This window comes from Ambystoma mexicanum, chromosome 6q, assembly GCF_040938575.1.
Source record: "Ambystoma mexicanum isolate Mex_15411 chromosome 6q, UKY_AmexF1_1, whole genome shotgun sequence".
Classification (NCBI taxonomy): domain Eukaryota; kingdom Metazoa; phylum Chordata; class Amphibia; order Caudata; family Ambystomatidae; genus Ambystoma; species Ambystoma mexicanum.
The window spans coordinates 39,219,472-39,238,247 of record NC_090937.1 but is presented as its reverse complement, the minus strand read 5'-3'; the positions used below and the strand labels follow the sequence as shown (position 1 = coordinate 39,238,247).

The 18,776-nt window shown below is 47.1% G+C and overlaps 1 protein-coding gene across 6 annotated transcripts in view; it reads right to left on the bottom strand.

Moving 5' to 3' along the window:
- The window catches only part of PTPN13 (protein tyrosine phosphatase non-receptor type 13), a 1,388,150-nt gene that overhangs the window by 601,001 nt on the left and 768,373 nt on the right, over positions 1–18,776 (bottom strand). For all 6 annotated transcript variants that reach the window (XM_069630435.1, XM_069630437.1, XM_069630436.1 and 3 more), the window contains one exon: positions 12,318–12,374. In XM_069630435.1, coding sequence (XP_069486536.1) covers positions 12,318–12,374 — 57 coding nt within the window. The remainder of the gene's footprint in view (positions 1–12,317; positions 12,375–18,776) is intronic.

Below are 18,776 nucleotides of genomic sequence, written 5' to 3'. Positions count from 1 at the left end.
AGGCTAGGGAGGTGAGCCCACTCAGTAAGGTCCTCCCAGGGGTCGGGCAAGAGGGACCTTGCTAGGACTGACTCCCCTCTTGGGGACAAGGACTCCCATTCCGGTAAGGAACACCCTTTCCAGAGTACATCGTCTCAGAAAGACTGTTACTTCTATTTTGGATTCTCCTGGTAGTGACATTTCTTCAATCTCTTTCACTTCAGGTAATGTTGGAACTCCACAGTCAAAGAGGAACAACACACCCCTTTTGTTTGTGATGACTTACATAAAACCATGAGGAACTTGGAATTTAGGAGAGGGAATCTTACGCAGAGGCGAGCCTCTGACGGGAGGACATCCTGGAGGGGCAGAGCCCCTCTAGACCATGGAGTCAGCTGTAGCGTGGAGAGCGAGCAAATCACTAGTAAGTCACTGAAAGGCTGGCGTCCTGACCAGCAAAGAAATTAAGATGGAGAAGGTAAAGCGACCGTCTCGCCTAGTGGCGCGACCACCTTGAAGCTGTGGTGGGCCTGGGGCCGGTAAACTGACATAGAGAACAGACCACAACTGAGAGATCGGATCCCTGATCCTCTGCATGAGAAGCATATTAGTTGCTTGGCCAGGCAGTGGAAGGAAAGCAAACGTTCCCAAAAAGGTAACTGTCGAGAGGGGCGAACTGGGATATTTGAGGCTGTGAAAGCCACAAGGGTTACGGAAGCCAGATAAACCCAAGCAGGCAGACGCCCTACTGAGACCCCGCTAAAGTAAGTCTGTCAGAGAGCAAGAGGCCTTTGGGGAGCCCAGGAAACACGAAACATAACAAGCAGAACTGGAGAGAGAACCCAGAGGGTTCCAGTCCTTGGGCACAAAACAAGAACATTGTCAAGCATCAAATTGGAAATTGTAGGATTGTATGAAGAGCACCCTTTCTTCCTGGAAAGAAGAGAACCATATGGAATTAGGATTTGGCATACAGAGCCTGCAGAGAGGTTGAGGACACAACTGCAAGACATCAACAAACTTTTAAAAATCAAAACTTCCTGATAAAGGGATTCAAGTGATTGGGCCAGAAAAAAGCCAAGGACAGAGGCTGTTGCTCCGGCCTCCTCCTTTTTGTTAGTTTTTCCTAAGTGGTAGGGCAAGTTAGCTAATAGGATTTGGGCTAAGGACTATTTCTTTTGGACTCTGACAAGCACCCTTACTTTAAGTTTGTTGGGCAGAGAATCCCCCTCATAGCAGACTAGATAGGCACTTTCTTATTTTAAAAATAGCCTTGAACATGTCACACCTTAGTCGGACTCCTCCATCTGGTTCGCCACACTAACGCATCTCTTTACTATTTCAGTTTCTGTGATTTCACATTCTCAGGTCGAAGCTCAGTGCGCATGTGATGAACTTTAACGACAGACAAGCAGATGTCCTGAGTTGCTTTTATTGTATTTCAGGTCATCATCAATGTTATTTCACTATTCCAAAGGACGTAAAAAGAAATTACAAAGGGTGATCACATTGCCAGAGTAATTTTCCAGCTCAGGTCTGAATGATATTTTACGAATTGAATTCTAAAAGTGTTGGGCAGAAAACAGATTTGTGCAGGCAAAATAAACCGATTGACTAGCTTACCTTGAAATTCACTCCTTTCAAATTGGGAGACCATACCCTTTTCTTTTGTTTTGCAAAATGTATGCATCACAAAGTACTTGAGCATTCTGGGGAGAATTTGAGACTGCTTTTCAGTGCATCCCCACTTCTCACTAATGAGGTGGGTGCAATGTGATGTAGAATCAATGAAACGCACACCAGTCATAACTATACACATCTAGGTTTGTCAGAATGAGCAGGAACAAAAGTACCTTTAGGTCCTAGCAAAATCCAACTCGGAATAAGGGTCACTATGCTAAAGGTGGATGGATTGGAGGATGGATCAACTTAAGCTCCTAACTAGGAGAGTGCAAACCTTCATGATTCTCTAATCCAGTATACTGTCTCAGGGATAGTGACCAGCCTGTACCTTAGTTTAAGCACACAGTATCGGGACTAAAGCACCCACCTCACTTATTTGCGGTTGCAGTCCTGGAGATATTGGGGCAATCTCATTCTGATGGAAGACAGTGGACTGCTCAGATTTTAGCAATCTCTTAACAGCAAGTACTACTTCCCCTTGCTTAGGGTAATTATCAGGCGTTGATATTCTCACCCTATAACCCAGGCCACAATCCTGGGCCAACAAGACCTTTTAACACACTCCGACCAGAAGGTCTTTGTTTCAAGAGTGTTTATTAAACTGTTTAGGTAGGTTTTAAAAACGGCTAATCTAAACCTAAATATAAGATGAGAGAAAGCTACGACCATCAAATAGTAATAAGGCAGTCCTAGTGGCGTCTTGTCAAATAAAAGGGCCTTTACTAAAAAAAAAAATATTGCCAATCCTTACAACTAAATACAAAAAGAGTGGGATCGTGTTCACAAGAAAGAAAGAAGTGTTCACAAATGATAAGTCAGGATGTTATAGCTAGGGGTCTCCCTTCCCCACGTTTTGAGCACGGGACAAGGCAGGACTCCTGAGCGTAGTACACTCACGAGCTCGCCCAGCACGAGACTTAAGTTCCATTCTCAGGTATCAGGACCTTTGGTGGTCAAGTCTTTCTACAAAAAAGTCTCTTGCCTCTGAGGATCTGATGGGTTCAAAATAATAAAACAAAAAGTTCCTTTCTGTATGTACGGTGGGTGATGGCTTTTCACCCCTGCATCTCCCTCTTCCAGGCTCAGATCCCTCTCAAATAGCAGCCTCCCACTGTCAGGTTCACTACGGCTTTTATTCACAAGATTTCTCTTTTTTGTATTCACAAATCTTAATGTCTTTTTAAACAATCCACTGTAGACATCACTCCATCAGGTTCACTCTTGTCATCGGGGCATCATGCTTCACCCCGTTCTGTCGGCATCCCTCCGTCGGGTTAACTCTTGCCAACCACACAGTTCCTTCTCCTTTCTCACTATGCGGGATTAGTTTCCCTTAGCTTCCCAATTACGTGCTGGTCAAAGGCTTTCAACTGTACAGGGGGTTTTGCTAGACCCCTGTATGACCACCTTGACCTTTTCCTTGCAGCTCTCCCAGGGCCTCCTGGTATCGGTAGTTTCAACAATAGGGGAATCACCCAGAGTCTATCGAGTGAGCACTCACGTGGTGCCGGTCCCCTCTGCAGCTGGCTTTCCCCTTAATTTGCCATTTCGCAACTTTCATTCAACACAGTTCGGTTTCTTATCGGTTCTCCATTCGACTCACTGGATTTGATGAACCACTGGGCTTTTCTTGTTTTTGGAGTCAAGACCGGTACCACTGTAGCAAGCGTGTCTCTCCCAGCCCCGATTATCAATGTAGGAAGGATCTGTGTATCATTGACATCTGCTGCAACTAGGGGTGTAACGGTATAACGGTATACCGTTATAGAAACCGTGAACAGCTTAACTGAGCTATAATAACTGTTACATTGTTTATACCGGTATACCGTTTAAGGGCCTGCAGCTATTAAGTGAGCTTTTCAATCTGATTTGGAAAGGCTGCCGTAAGCAAGTGCTGCGCAGTCTGCATCTTGCACTGTGGGATGTGGCGTCTGCCAAGGAGGCCTTGTTTGGTAGACAAGACATAGGGAAAGTGAGGCCACATTAGTATATGCAGCTTTGAAGCTGTGATCGCTCTTTCTCTGTGATTAGCAGAGTTGGGTTAAAGACCAGCGATTTGTAGTTTTCGCACCAATTTGAAAGATGGGGAACTACACATCCCAGAATTCAAAGGGGGGGAATAACCTGGATGCCCTTCTGATACATGTCCACAAAAAACGTTAGCTCTGTAGGCTGTATGAACACTGGGCCTATCAGTGCTTTGTGCTAGTATATAAACTGCCACCCACTGTCCTCCCTGTAGATTTGCACATTGGCACTAGAGTTGTTGCTTCGTTTGATCCTTCACCTGCCTTCTGCATATGGCACTGGACTCAAGCAGGCAGGACAGATTCTACATTCAATATGAAGTATCCAGAGCAATGGGGGTGAGATAATTCTCAGGTCTATCCTCGATTTGTGACACCATCATGAAAGCATTCTTCCATCTCAACTCACATGACAAGGGTTCTAATGCGCTCAGATCTGGGGGAAATGGCAATGATGGGCTTGGTGAGGTGGTGGCCTAGGCCATATTTGTGCCAATATGTATTTTAACTTTGTCATTTTCAAAATGTTTTTGTTCCACTATTTTTAAGAAGAAGCATTTTAACACTTCCACTAGTTACTCTTTCATTCAAGCCGATCAACGAGTGAGCGCCATGAAAGACCAAATCTGCAGCCGCCTTAGATTCTTGTAGGATCAGCTAAAAATGTGCAGAGACAACTTTCAAAATGCTGACAATTTATGACCTTTAAGAAAATATTTGTTAAGATTAGTTAACTCCACCTGCTATACCGCGATAACCATGATAAACCGTCATTTGGTAAGAAGGTTATCATACCGTCATAAAACCAATACCGTGACACCCCTAGCTGCAACACACGCTGGCTATTGTTCACGGCCTTAGGATTTCCTTTCACAGAGGCTTTGTGTGTCTGGGTCGAAAAGGGCAAGGTTGCTTCTCTCCTTGACGCCCCTTCGGTTCTCGCTTTTCTCCTCCTCTTGAACTGCCGCCCTGGGACTGCGGTCTCGTTGTGCGGTTTACCTTGCTCATAGTGTGGTCTCGTGCTCCACCTTTTATCCCTGTGGGGAAGGGAAAGGGCATCAGGTGTGTTTGGTTCTGGTCTATTGCCTGACTTTGCCTGATATTTGTGTTGGGACATGTCAGGTAAACGGCTCCCGTATTAGTCTGTTGTCTTTTGTGGTGAAGAAAGTGTTTGTGTCAGAAAAAGGGAGGTGGGGGGCAGAGTGTCCTACTTGTTAGGATGGTGAAAAGATGTTATAAGAAGGGGGATACCGCGTCTCACCCGTCGGTGTCCCACCTCCACTCCCTGAGATCCCCTCAATCCAGGTGATCCTCCCGCACATGTCCACCCCCAGGAAGTTGGTCCAATAGTTATGGCCGTGTCCTGGCCACCTGGATGAAAGATCCCCCGGGGACTAGTCCGGGAGACAACTTCAGGTTTCTCACATACCCTTCCTCCATGTGATGGAGCCATATTTGTTTCACAGCGGAACCGGGAAAGAAAATCTACATTTCAAATGGATTGTGTCCTCCCACGTATTCTTCATCTTTGATATATTCAAAGTCTGCTTGAAACTTGCTTCGGAACATTTTTTCATAGGGTCGAGCGTCGTGCAGCATCGAATCTTGGTCCTCTATGGTCTCTGTAGCGTCCGGCGTGACGTTGATGCTGGTATATAGTGGCACGTGCGCTGACCGTTACCTCAGTCAATTTTTTCTGCATTGCTGCGTGCTTCGGAGCTACTCGTCTCAGCGATTAAATTGCGCTTTACTTTAATATGGCCTCCACACCGAAGACAGGCTTCAAGCAGTGTCCAGACTGTGGGGCCAAGTTGTCGATCCCAAACCAGCACTGTGTTTGTCTGTGGCGCTTGGGATCGGGCTACAAGGTCGACGACTGTGGCTTGTGTCAATCGATGATGGTTAAGGCCTTGCGGGAAAGGAAGGGGAAACTCGATGCAAGAAAGCCCTCCCCCAAATACCTGCACCTTACCCCTTCGAAAGGGAAATCTTCCTCTGACTCCAGATATGTCTCTCCCGTAAAAAAAACCCATTAAAAACAAAGACATTCGAGGTCCGGTTCTCAACGCTCATCCTCCTCTTCCTATAAAAAGGGTAAGAAATGGTGTTGCAGGTCAAAAGAGTTACTTTCCCAAAGAAGCACTCGACTTTAGTGGAATTAGAAACTTTCTGTTTAAAAATGTTAGACATTTTTAAAAAGCACACTCCTCAGAGTGTTCCTCTAAAGGAGTACGAGAAAAATGGCCACCCCTCAGCATCTATCAACACCGGTAGGGAGTCTGGTGTGTCCCCTTTTCACAAACCTAAGAGCCTGAGAAGAGAGAATCCTCGACATAAGTCGAAGGAATCTTCCTCAACGCACAAGAAGTCGTCTGTGTCCGTTACCTCGAAACATTCACTAACAGCATCAAAGCCTTCTTCGAAGGAATCAAAACATTTATGTTTGTCGCCTGAACCTTCGAGGCTTATAATACATATTGAGCCTTTGAAGCAACATAAAGTGCCAACGCATTCGTCTACAGTTTCGAATAAGCCGTCAAAACCTTTGGCCCCTTCATTCTCGTCGGAGCATTCTTTGCTCTCGAAGGCTGTAAAGTCTATTCCAGATAATCCAAAATTCTTCCAACCCATTCCTTTTTTTAAACATATTTTATTAATTATAACAATGCAACAATTATAATCATTGATAATCCTGACTGACCAAACTTGCACACCAAGTTCAAAATAGTGTTTCTTAAAACACATGCATCTATGGAATGAACCAGCCAAGAAAAACACCAACAATAAACAAATTAATTCGTACTAACCAGAGTGTTACTAATATTTATTGCGGATTCTGCAAACAAGATAGCTGGGAGCAAAAAAACCTCTTTTCCTATTAATTATAACAATGCAACAATTATAATCATTGATAATCCTTTTTAAACATTTGCATATCTCCCCTCCGCTCCGTCCCTCCCCTCCCAACTGTCCCAAGACCACAACTATCCTTGTCGTTACGTCAGGTGCCGCAGAGCCCACGGGGGCTGTCGGCATCATCGAGGGAGGAAGCCGCTTCGATTGGATGGAATAGTGACACCGTGAGCGCCACCCATTGGTGTAGGTCCTTGCTGGTGTCCAATCTCTGTGTTCTTAGCACATTTTCCCATGCTCCAGTTTCAGCCGTTGTCCATTTTCCGAGGTCTTCCCACCAGAGTGTTGCACTCGGTATTTTGGGAGATTTCCACCCCATGGCGATACCTCTCTTCGCGAAAATGTACATCAAGTCTTTGAGTCTGTTCAAGGGTTTGTTTTTTTAGCGTTTTTTGTATCTGCCCAGAATGCTTGCTTTAGGTGTTTGTACATCCAAGGTAATGTCTGCATCGGCGACTTTCGCAGTGATCAGCGACCAAAAAGTTTGTATGATCCAACATCCCCAGAACATGTGAGTCATCCCCACTCGGCGTTCGTGGCATTTAGGGCATTCTTTAGTTCTTGCTCCTTTGAATGAGGAGATGACCTCGGGTGTGAGGTACGCTCTGTTGGTAATGTAAAACTGTATGAGCTGCAATCGGGCATTTTTGGAAACCTTTTTGTGATAGTGAGCTATTGATTCCCATTCCTTATCCTCGAACTGCAGGTCCAGCTCCTGCTCCCATTTCGCCTTGCACCTAAGATCGTGCTTAGTCGTGCTATTTAGCAGTGACTCGTAGAGTCTCGAAGTTTCGTGTCCGCCTTCGGCAGCATTGAGCATGTTTTCAATATCATCCAGTCCGGTTTCTAGGTCCTGTAACTCAGGCCACCTGCTTGCGATTGTCTTTGTGACCGCTCTGTGGAGCAGGAACTGCCCCAGTGGTAGTCCCGAATTCTCGTGCAGTTCTGTGAAAGGTAGGATGTCCTGTTGCTTACCAGGTCGCTAAGGTGGCGACTCCGTAGGGTTCCCACATGCTCCTTATTTCTTTCAGGCCCCCAGGTCTGTTTGTCATAATTGCAGCAGTCGGTATCTGGGGTGAGTATGGTCGGGTGACTTCATGACTTTGCAGGCTCGTTTCCAGATCTGGGTGCCTAGTTTTATTAAGTATAGACTGTGCTGGTTCGCGCCTTTTGGGGTCCAGAAAAGGTCTCTTAAGTAACATGTGGGGGATGGCTGGCTGTAGGAGCCGGGTGTCAGGTGTGGGGTCGTCCGAAATCCATTGGATTACGTGTTTCAATTGGCCTGCTAGATAATATAGTTCAAAGTTGGGGACTTTCAGGCCTCCTCTGTCATAGGGTCTCTGCAGTACCTCCAGCGCCACTCTGTGCCTCCCCCCTTGCCACAGGAAACTCCTGCACAGTTTGTTCAGGTCTTTGAAAAACTGCTGGGGAATGTTATATGGGACGTTGGTGAAGTAGTGTAGGAGGCGAGGTAGCGCCACTATCTTAAGGAGCCAAGCTCTTCCTGCAACCGATAGTGGGAGTTTACCCCAAAAATCCATTGATTTTTTTTAGGTTATCCTTAGCTCTCTCAGTGTTGAGGGAGTGCTCTGTTTTGGGGTCTCGATGTATGGTTATCCCTAGGTATTTGAAGGAGGTGGTCTTCCATCTAAAGGCCATGGCTGGGAGCTCCTCCATTCTGGCCTCACTTAGCGACGCCAGGGGGAAGAGGCAGGACTTGTCGTGGTTAATATGTATCCCTGTTTATCTGCTGAACCCCTCCGATGTCTCCAGTATATATGGCAATATGTGCTCAGGATTATCCAAATAGAGGACCGTGTCGACTGCATACATGGAGACTAAATGGATCACACCGTCTATCTCAATGCCCCCGTCCCCATATTCCTGCCGTAGGTATGATGCGACAGGTTCGATTGCGATAATATATAGCATAGGAGAGAGTGGGCACCCCTGGCGCGTACCTCTGTGAAGGTGCCATTTCTCAGAGTATGCGTTATTTGTGCGCACCCTGGCCATGGGGTCGGTGTATATAAGTATGGTCCAATTCCCATCCTGGCCATGGTGGCATGTAGCCACTTCCATCCGACAGAATCAAATGTCTTGGTGGCGTCCAGGGATGCCACTGTGCATTTTCCGGGCCTGCCCTTAGTGCTATGTATAACATGGTGTAGTTTGCACAGGTTTTCTGTGATGGTTTGTCCAGGTACGTACCCAGTTTGATCTTGGTGGATTAGCTGAGGGACCACTCTGTTTAGCTGCCAGTAGTCTAGTGTACTCTTTATCTGTTCGGAGAAGGCCACGTCCAGCAGAGCTTCGGATCGGAGCCTCCACGTGGGCGCTGGGGGTCTGGGTGCGAACGCGGTCCAAGTGGTCACCAGTGGGGAGTGGTCTGACAGCACTCTGGCAAGGTATTGTGTGTCGTCGAACATGGCCAGTTGTTCCTCACTTACGTGGATGTAGTCTATCCTAGTATGAACTGTGTGCGGGGCTGAGTAGTAGGAATACTCTCTTTTCTCTGGGTGATGTTCTCTCCACAGGTCTCTAAGCGCATTTGTTGTGTCAGGGCGCCCAGTATTTTGGCAGGTGGGGCCGGACGGGCATGCTTGTCATCTAACCTATCTACAAGAGGGTTCAGGGTGCAGTTATGGTCTCCTCCCCATATCAAGGTACAGTCTCTGAATGGGCTCAGTCGTTTATATAGGGAGCGGAAGAAGACTGGCGTTGTGATTGGGTGCATAAGTGCTAATCAAACAGAGTTCTTTCCCCTCGATGTTACCTTGTACTAGGACCATTCTGCCTTTGTCGTCAGTTTTTGTGTGCAGCACTTTTATGGGGATGGACGGAGCTATCCAGATCAGAACCCCTCTTGCATAGGTGGAATATGTGGACCCTATCAATGTCCCCTTCCAAATTTTGGCCAGTGCAGCTAGCTTTTGTGCATTCAGGTGCGTTTCCTGCAGGAGGGCGATTCTGATCTTGTTGCGCCTCATGTGCGCGTGGATTCGGCTCTGCTTGACGCAACTGTTCATTCCCCTGACGTTCCATGTCAAGATCTTAATTTTGTCCGCCATAGAGTTTGTGTAGTCTTGCGTGTATGGGTGGCGCTCCTGGTGCTTCCCTGCTTGATTCCAGCAGTCTCCGATACTCTGGGTGGTCTTGGGTTAATTTGGTAAAGTCCCCAGCTTTGACTACCAACTCCCTGGTTCCCCAAAAAACTTGAACTTCCCCATAACATAACAAGTCTAGCGAGGTTACCCCCATTCTGACTGCCCGTTTCCGCTCCATTTGACCTTAGGTCTCCTGGTGCCCTACGGTCGGTATGAACAAACCCAGACGTCTTCAGAGGGCTTGAAGCATGATCGCTTCAGTTGTTGTCTTGTGACTCTTGTTCAACTCCTATGCAGCTCCTGTGAGGATCTGTGTTGCCGTGTTGTGTTGTGTCCTGATGTCTGTGTGAGCCCAGCCCCATTGCTGGGCAAGGTGTGTCACTTGGGGCTCTGCTTCCGTGGCCGGCGCTTGCTAGGTTCGAGGTCTGGGAGTTGTTTGCCGTCCATTCACTCGCAGGCCTCGGCTGGCACGTCGAACAATAGTGCTTTGTTGTTGTGTAGCACCTTTAACCTTGCCGGGTAGAGGAGCATGTAGCGTAAGCCTGCGTTTTTTAGTCTCGCCTTGGTGGAGATAAATTGGGCCCTGGCCATCTGGACATGTAGTGTGTAGTTCGGATATTTGGCCACACTGGCAGAGTCCCTCTGTATGCGGCCACGAGTATGCCAGAATCGCCTCCCTGTCTCTGTAATTAAGCACCTTGGCTATCACGGACCTGGGTGGAGTCCCCAGAGGCGGCCGTTTGGCGAGGGAACGATGTGCTCGCTCAATGGTGAAGCCTTGTGACAGCTTACCTACCCCAATCTCCTGTAATATGAGGTTGTCAATGTAGTTAGTGGGGTCGTTCCCTTCGAAACCCTCCGGCAAGCCAAGGAGTCTAATATTTTTTCGGCGACCCCCGCCCTTCCGCCTCCTCAGCTCTGTCCTCTAGGTTTTTCACCTTTTGTTCCAGTACGTCCACATCCTTAAGGATCCTGGTTTTTGCCTCAGTATTCTCTCGGACCTGGGTTTCCAGGGCCTCCGTCCTGTTTGCAATAGCGCGGACATCCTGTCGCAGCAGGTTTAGGTCAATTGCCACGGCATCAATTTTGCTCTCCATGGTCCTCTGTAGGGTCTTTATGGCTTCCATGAGCTGTGAGTTTGCTGGTTCCTGGGTCCCCTCCAACTGCGCTACCGCGCCGGTGGTGCCGGTGTTAGGTTGGGCAGAGCTACTGGCTGCATAGGATTTCATAGTGGTTTGCTTCTGTCTGCTTTTGTTGTTTTTCACAGACATTTCGCTGTGGGTGGACTGGCCTGCAGGTCTCAGGGCCTTTCGCAGTGTGGTAGGCTTAGGAGCTGTGTGCAGAGGTGCAGTTGTTAGGGTGTATTAACTATGGTTCCCCGGGGCCTTATGCGCTGTACCCTCCTCAGCCAGCGCAGAAGGGGGGCTCTGTGCACCCTTGGGCGCCTACTTGTCAATATTCCCCGAGGCAGCAGGCCAGAAAGCTCTCCTTGGGCTTGCTTGACAGCAGCTCCGTACTCAGGCAGTTAGGTGGTGCTCCGCTGTGTGTACCCGCAGTCCGGGGGTCCCCAGGCGCCCGCCGCAGGGCCTGGTGCACTGATAGCAGTTTGCGCCCCGTATGACGGGGCCCAGCCCGTGGCCCCGGAGCTTCCGCGCTGCCGTGGGCGAGGGGGCCAACGCGTCGGGGCGGCGGGGAGGCCGGTCCGCTGGTCCCGTGTGGGTTGGTGGTGATGGCAGCTGGGTCTCTCGCTCCCCCTGACTCCTTACCCTGGATGTGCCGGGAGGCACACCTGCTAGACATGTCGTTTGATGGTACTTTTCTTTTGGTGAGAAGCCCGACAGCAGTCTGGAAAAATTGCAAGCTTCTAGGGCTGCAGCAAAATCTTTAGGGGCGGCAATAAGACAACCTCAATTTACAGGTCAAAGATGGAGGGGTCGTTCTTTTAGTTTATATTCCTCCATATCTAGAGGAAGAGGTCAGTTTTCACAAAGAGGTCAGAGAATATCGTGGAAGAGGTAGAGGAGGAATGTCCCCTCCTGCCCCCGCAACCAATCAGCTTTAAGGATACCACAAAGGCGGCTTTAAGAAATAATGAAGCAGTCTAAAAGTCTGCTTTTTGGCAAACAGAACCTATGTCAACTTATCACCACACCAATTGGTCCTATAATTATCCTCAGTATTTCCCTTCAACCAAGAAAAGCACCCCTGAGGTAGCCAAGAGATGACATGGACATTGGGCAAAAAAAGAAAGAACAGCCTGCCCCACGTTGAACCGTGGTAGAAACTCTGGATTTTTTCTTCAGACCTTTAAATGCATGTTTGCACAGTTTTTATTCATGTTTTAACTGTTGCTCTACTGTCCCATGTAACAAATGGAGCAGAGTGGGGAAACTGTGGTTACTGTATTGCAGTATCAATACACAAAGGATGAGTATAGTTTAAGTTGAAAAAGTAAATCAAATCACTACAAACCTAAGTGTAACCTGAAATAACTATCTAAAATAGGTCAGATAAATAGGTCAGATAAGGATTCTAAATGAAAGAAAAGACAAAAGACAAAATCCTCGGGGAAGGGTTAATGAAAAGGAATGACCAACATGAAACTTACCATTTCCTTTCAAAGAGGCAGGTGATACCGGGTGTCCAGCACTGTGCATGCTGATCCCTTTAAAAATAAAGAAAAAATGATACACATTTAGATATTTTGAAGCAAACACAAAAACATTGATTCAAATGCAGTAGTCACAAGTCCTGGATGCCTCACTTACTCCAAATGTTATTTAGCGAACAAAATCTACCTGCACCTGTTTCTCTCATTATGTGAGGGGCCGTCACCTTTCCTAAATTGGCGAAGACACAAGATGACCATGTATAGTCAAGTAATAAAAAATAAAAAAAAGTTTTTCTCTAAATACTTACACACTCCTATTCTTTGTATCTTATTCCTAAAGACTTTCACAGTCATACTTTCAGGTGCATTTTTAGGAGTACTGAGAAATTGTAAGGACTGTTACTAACATCAAATCGACTGCCACCGTAGCAATGAATGCCCTTTGTCAGCTGAACTATAGCAGACCTGGTTGTCCGTTATGGTTTTCTACTTACTGTCAAAGAAGAACTCAAGCGAATCCATTTGTAAATGCAAGATATTAAGGCTGGAGTCCAATATTTAGAAGATGGCATTGTAATAAGAGACATTTGGGATGTGGAAGGGGCAAGAAGAAAATCCTGCTACTTTATGAGAAGATGCAAATGCTCATACAACAATTGAATGTGTGCCAACTTTTAACATATAGTGGCAAATGATACCTGTGACGCACCGGGTATGAGGAATGACTTGGCTACAGGAATGGAAGTATATGTACCCTCTTTCCTGCAGAAGAATGCCCAGATTGCTTACAGAGAACCCCAAAACCCATACCTTTCCCCATTCCATCATTCATTTGAGCTTTATCCCATAGTCTAACCATTTCCCAGCCTCCATCAGCTTCACCCATCTACATGCATTCATGCCACCTGTAGGGAAGGCATGGTATCACAAGTATGACACTGACACAATGTATACAATTTGTAAAACCTTTATGGAAAATTGTGGGGTCGGAGAAACTCCTAATTTGCCCTATAACTAAGATGGGAGTAGTCTCAACCATCTAACGATAAACAAAAAACAGTCCTAGTGGCGTCAGTCAAATCAAAATGGCCTATGCTAACAAACCCCAATGCCTTCCCTATATCTTATACAGAAAATGTTAAAGGAGACATGTATGCAAAAGGAAAAACCAGTGTTCAAAAGAATAAAGGTAGTTTGACCCGCTCTCCTCCACACGTTACACCTCACAGAGTAAGGCAGTCCAAAGTAGGCAAGATGACACACTCTGGCTCGGTTTCCAACACTCTAAGCAGTTCCAAACCATGGATTGAGGCCCGCTTGGCATTTTTCTTGACTTTCCAAAATTGTATTTCCAATGTAAAGTTCACAAAGGTCCTCCTCTGCCGGGCTCAGACCTTACAGCACACAGTTCACAAAGGTCCCCCTCTGCCTAGCTCAGACCTTTCACGTCACAGTTCCAACAAAACCTTGCAAGGGGGCTCCCTTCCCCAAATTTACTGTGCTTCGGGTCTCCCTCAATCGGGCCCGGACCCCTTTCGAAGACTTTCGAATGTGCGTGGACTTTTACCAGACCACTGCAGGACCACTTTGACTCCAAGTTCACGGTTACTTTCACCTAATTTGCTTTCGCTGTATGTTTGTTTTAGAACTTCAAAACAATGTACCTTTCATGGAGACTTTGGAATGGGCTTTGAAATGGGCTACTTCCTTTTGCCGGACCACTCCGTTACTTAGTACCGCTGATCTCACAGCTGCTTTTTACTTCAAAGTTCATTCACAGTCTGCCTTTCTTCACGTCTCATTCACATGTGTGAAGCCTTCACTTGTGATATAATTTTGCTACTTCATTTGCTTTAACACATAGCAGTCTCTCAGGTCGCTTGCCAACTCACTGGCTGCGCATCTTTCTTGTTTTGCTATTTTCAATTCACGAGTCAAGGTTAGTACCACAGGCTTGGCCTCGCCTCCCCAACTCCGCCGTTCACCCGAGAGGGTCGCTGTTATCCTTGGAACACAATGCAATCTTCACTTATGGGATCTGGCCTTCTCAACGATCTCCAGTAGGGAACCTTCGGGGTTTTCGGCACACTGCTCTCGTACCTTGGTCCATTGCTCTGCTCCAGTTGGTGTGCCCTTGTCCCGGAAGTTCTGCTTCTGCTTGTGTTCCGCCTTGCTCAGAGTGTGTCTTTAGGTATTGACTTTTATTTGTGCGAGGAAAGCCATCAGGTTTATGCACTTAGTGTAAAGTGCCTGACCTGTTTAACGGGACATGTTCAGTATAATGTGAGAGAGTTAGTCTGGTTGCTCTCAGTCATCCTCTTCCTCGGCCCAGTGTTTGTGAAAAAAGGGGGAAGATGGGGCCGAGGGGGTAGTTGGGACTTTGGAAAATCCTATAAAATAGGATGGGTTAGGTGTACAAAAAAGGGGGGAATACCATGTCTCACCATCGGCTGCCTCACCCCCACTCCCCGAAGACCCCTCACCCAGGTGATCCTTCCGCACAGATCCACCCACAGGGTCTGGATCCAAAAGGCGATGGCAGTGCCCTGGCCACCTGAGAGAGAGATCCCCGGGGACTAGCGGGTCAGAACCCCTCTGGTTTCGAACACAACACATCCAAACTACCTCGATCCCTGTTCTGATATTTCTTTCAGGGCTGCCAATACCTTCCAGTGTTTTTCTAGATTTTTTTGCCAACCTTTAAGAGGCATAGTAAAAGAAAAGTGTCTGCCCTTTAGTAAGCCATAGAAGTGTGCTGGACATTCAGAGGGTTGAATTGACATTGATGAAAGTAGTACAGACTAGAATTTGCACTATCGATCACTTTGCACCCATCACCTCCTCACCTTTCCAGTCTTTTCAACATCTCCTTCTAAATTGGCATCTTTGCTGCCTGCTACAAACCACTGCCAACCCCAAAAATCCCTCATTGTACAGTCCTTCCTCTCTCCTACCCACAACTCTGAAATCCATGCATGGATTGTCCATAACCACCTAACCAACTATCTTGAGATGCATCCAATCTGTCACAACCCTCCCGCCCCAAATCAGGATTTTGGTCCAATCATTACACCAAGGCTGCTCTCACTCATGTCTAGAACTGCCTTACCACTGCTCACCATTCACCTCTTTTGCACCCACATTCTAATTAACCTCTCCAAAGCCTTCAACACTGTGTAACATTACTCTGTCCTCCAAACATTTCCCCCCTTCGGTTTCAAGGGCACTGTACTTGATGTGGCTTCCTATCTCTTGGAATGCCCCATCAACGGGCGGTGCAACACGACCCACCCTCCCCCAAACAAGTCCATACGGGAATTGGCCAAGAATCAGTCCTACACTCTCTCCACTTCACCCTTTACTTGTCCATCCTGGGTAAACTCATTTCCTATTTCGTCTTCTCATTTTGAACTTTCCTCACTTTGCTGACAATACCCACATAACCTTCTCGTTCATCACTTCTCATCCTTCACCCCTGCTATCTCAATGACTCACCAACTGCCATCTGCCACTGGATGGCTCTCCAGCACCTCATGCTGAACTCCACTAAGGTGAAAGTCCTCTTTCTCCCAGTGCTAAGCTTAGCCTGCCTCCTCCCATCTGCTCTTCCACAGATTTTGAAACCCAATAAACCATGGCACTCAATCTTGGGATCCTCTTTGATAGTGACCTGAAACTCTTCCAGTCCAGCACAGTCACTGCCGCCAATGCCAGTCTCAACCTCCTCAAAATAGGAAATATCTGCTTTCACATCATTTAACAAAATCTATCCTTGTGAAAGGTAGACTGGATTCCTTTGTAAGCCTCCTTCTTGGTCTTCCCCTCCACTCCCCTGAACAAAGTCCTCAAATGTGCTACACATACTCTTTTCAACCTGCCCGAAACCGTACACCATGCCATATGGCTCTCCATGCAAAATTGCTCTAAATTCCGGCACCTCATCATTGAATCAGTACACGGTCTGGTCACGCGACCTTGATTACTTCACTGTCCCTCTCTGACTTTGTGCACTTCTCATGACAACCAGCTTTCCACCACCCCTGTACATTCGCCTGCTTTTGCTCCTTTTGTCTACTTGCCAGATTCCACTGGAGTGTGCGCCCCTCAGACATCAAATACATTCCATCAGTGGAAATGTTAAAAACCAAACCTCTAAACTCCTAGTTCTTCCAAGTGCTGACTGGGCCAGCCAAACCTTCCTGCTCTGGCTTTCTAAAAGATGTCTCGCTCTCATCACCATTGCCACTTTATGTTCTTATCTTTCCTTTCACCTCTCAGGAAGTTATTCCCTGCTCTGGTGTCTGTGCCTGCTGTTTCTACTTCTATCACTCCTCAATGCCTTCTTCCTCAGGGATATCTCCTTGTCCCTCTGTGATTCATCTAACCTCCTCTGTATCACCTACACCACGTGGTGTTCTTTCCTCCACCGTATCACAACTCCTGATATTACCACCTACCATTCACTTGTGGCCCCTGATATCACCCTATCCTTCCTGCAATCTGATTTGTACCATCCCTTCTTGACTTCTACGCCCATGTCCTGATGTTCTCAACTCCTCCAGCAACTGTCCATCCTCTGGTGCCACCCCCTTCTTCAGCCTGTAAGCTTTCACTCACCTCCTCCTGCTCTGCACTGCTTTCACCTCACATTCTTCCACCACTCTCCATCCTTCTCCAAATGCAAGCCTCCTGCAACCCACTTTGAGCAACCAGGGCTGGGTGCTTTTCTAACTTTGTTCCCTCCTCCCCTAGGTAGTACTTTCGTGTGGGTGTGCACCTTTGGCAAGAAATTTGGTGAGGCTGGGATTGGTTGATGTTCTTGAGGGCAGCTCGGGCTGCTAGGTCTTCAAGTGGGTGCACCACACCTTTAACGGGCCTGCCTGCCAGTTTAAAGGTTAGTTCCCCTTCCCTGAACCTCCCTGGTATTGCCTGTGCAAAGCTCTGGTGCCCTATTTCCAGCATGTCGAGTAGGAAATGGAAAGACTCTGGATGAGCTTGGTAAACACTTTTTCTGTTACACTGGGTGCACAGAGAAATAGAATCATTGTATCCAAAGCATGAGAATCTCTTTCAGAAAAACAATGCTTTTGTGGATTTGTTTCCTGCAAAGATTTCTGAGCTTTTGTGAAGCTGCTAATTTGCTACACTGTATATGCAGAGCTGCAGAGTTCACTATGAAATTATCACTTTGACGAATCAGAGAAACCTGCAACCCTAGGCTGTCTCCAGAGCTCTGGTTCTCTCTAGGCTGGACTACTGCAACAATCTCTTTCTCAATCTGCCTGCCGCTACTCCCCACCCTCTGCAAGCCCTTGGCTTCAAGCCCAGGGATCGTGTGTCTCCAGCACTGAAATCTCTGAACTGGCTCAGAGTGGCTGCGAGGATTAAGTTTAAAACCCTGTGCTTTGTCCACAAGCCCTTCTGGGGCCAGGGCCCTCACAATACCTCCAACTCTCTTTTCGTAAATATCTTCCTTCTCGAGCTCTTCGCTCCTCTGCCTACAAATCCCTCAGGGTCAGTCGCTTCTCCAAGCAACAAGTTGTGGTAGATCTCTTTCTTCGGCTGGGGCCTCCCTCTGGATCAGCTTCCCTGAAACTTGAGGAGAACCATCTCTGGTTCCGGAAGCACGTCAAGACCTTCCTCTTTGCTTCTGCTTTCTCTCTTCCTCTCCTCTGCTGAACCCCTGGCTGAAACTGAAACTGCACTGGTCACCTGGCTACCCTCTGATCTGGGGCCCAGGTCCCCTGCCCACCAGTTGCACACCTGCACTGCCCCTCTGGCAACCCTTGCACTTGGGATCTGTTTTCTGTATCCCTACAGTCCCCCTACCAGCACTTGGACACCTGATGTATGCACTTAACCTTTGCACTTGCCACCAGTTGGCCGCACTTTATTGTTTTACTGTTTGATCCCATGTACTGCACTGCCCCCTCCTCTTTCCCCTCGCACTTTTCCTCTCCCCCATCCCCTGTACTTGTGCGATCTCAATGTAACCTGGCCTAGTAAGATCGTTGTCTCGGTCTTTCCTTTGTTACCCCTCCGTTGCCTCGTCGCGCCTTGAAACACTTCTGCATAGGCGCGTTATAAATGCTATATCATATCTAGGCTAAACACACACACAACCATTGTTTAGTGAAGGGAAATGATTTCCCTTTAAGGAAAAAGTGTCATTATCAGTTGGAGCTAGTAGTCTCCTGAGAACTGTAATTCTTTATTTTCTCTGCCATTCCTCTTTGAAATGAATTTCTAGCTGTTAATGAAACCAAATACAGGACACACATCCACAACCTATACACGGTTTACTGATTTTAAATGCAGGGTTGTGCAAAATGAACAAATGTGTCATTTTCTAATGTAAATCGGTTTAATAGGTTTCTAGGTAAAATAAAATAGGTAAAAAAACTTGCTAAAGAAATGTGAAAAATGTTGAAAAATGTGGGAGTGAATAAATATCCA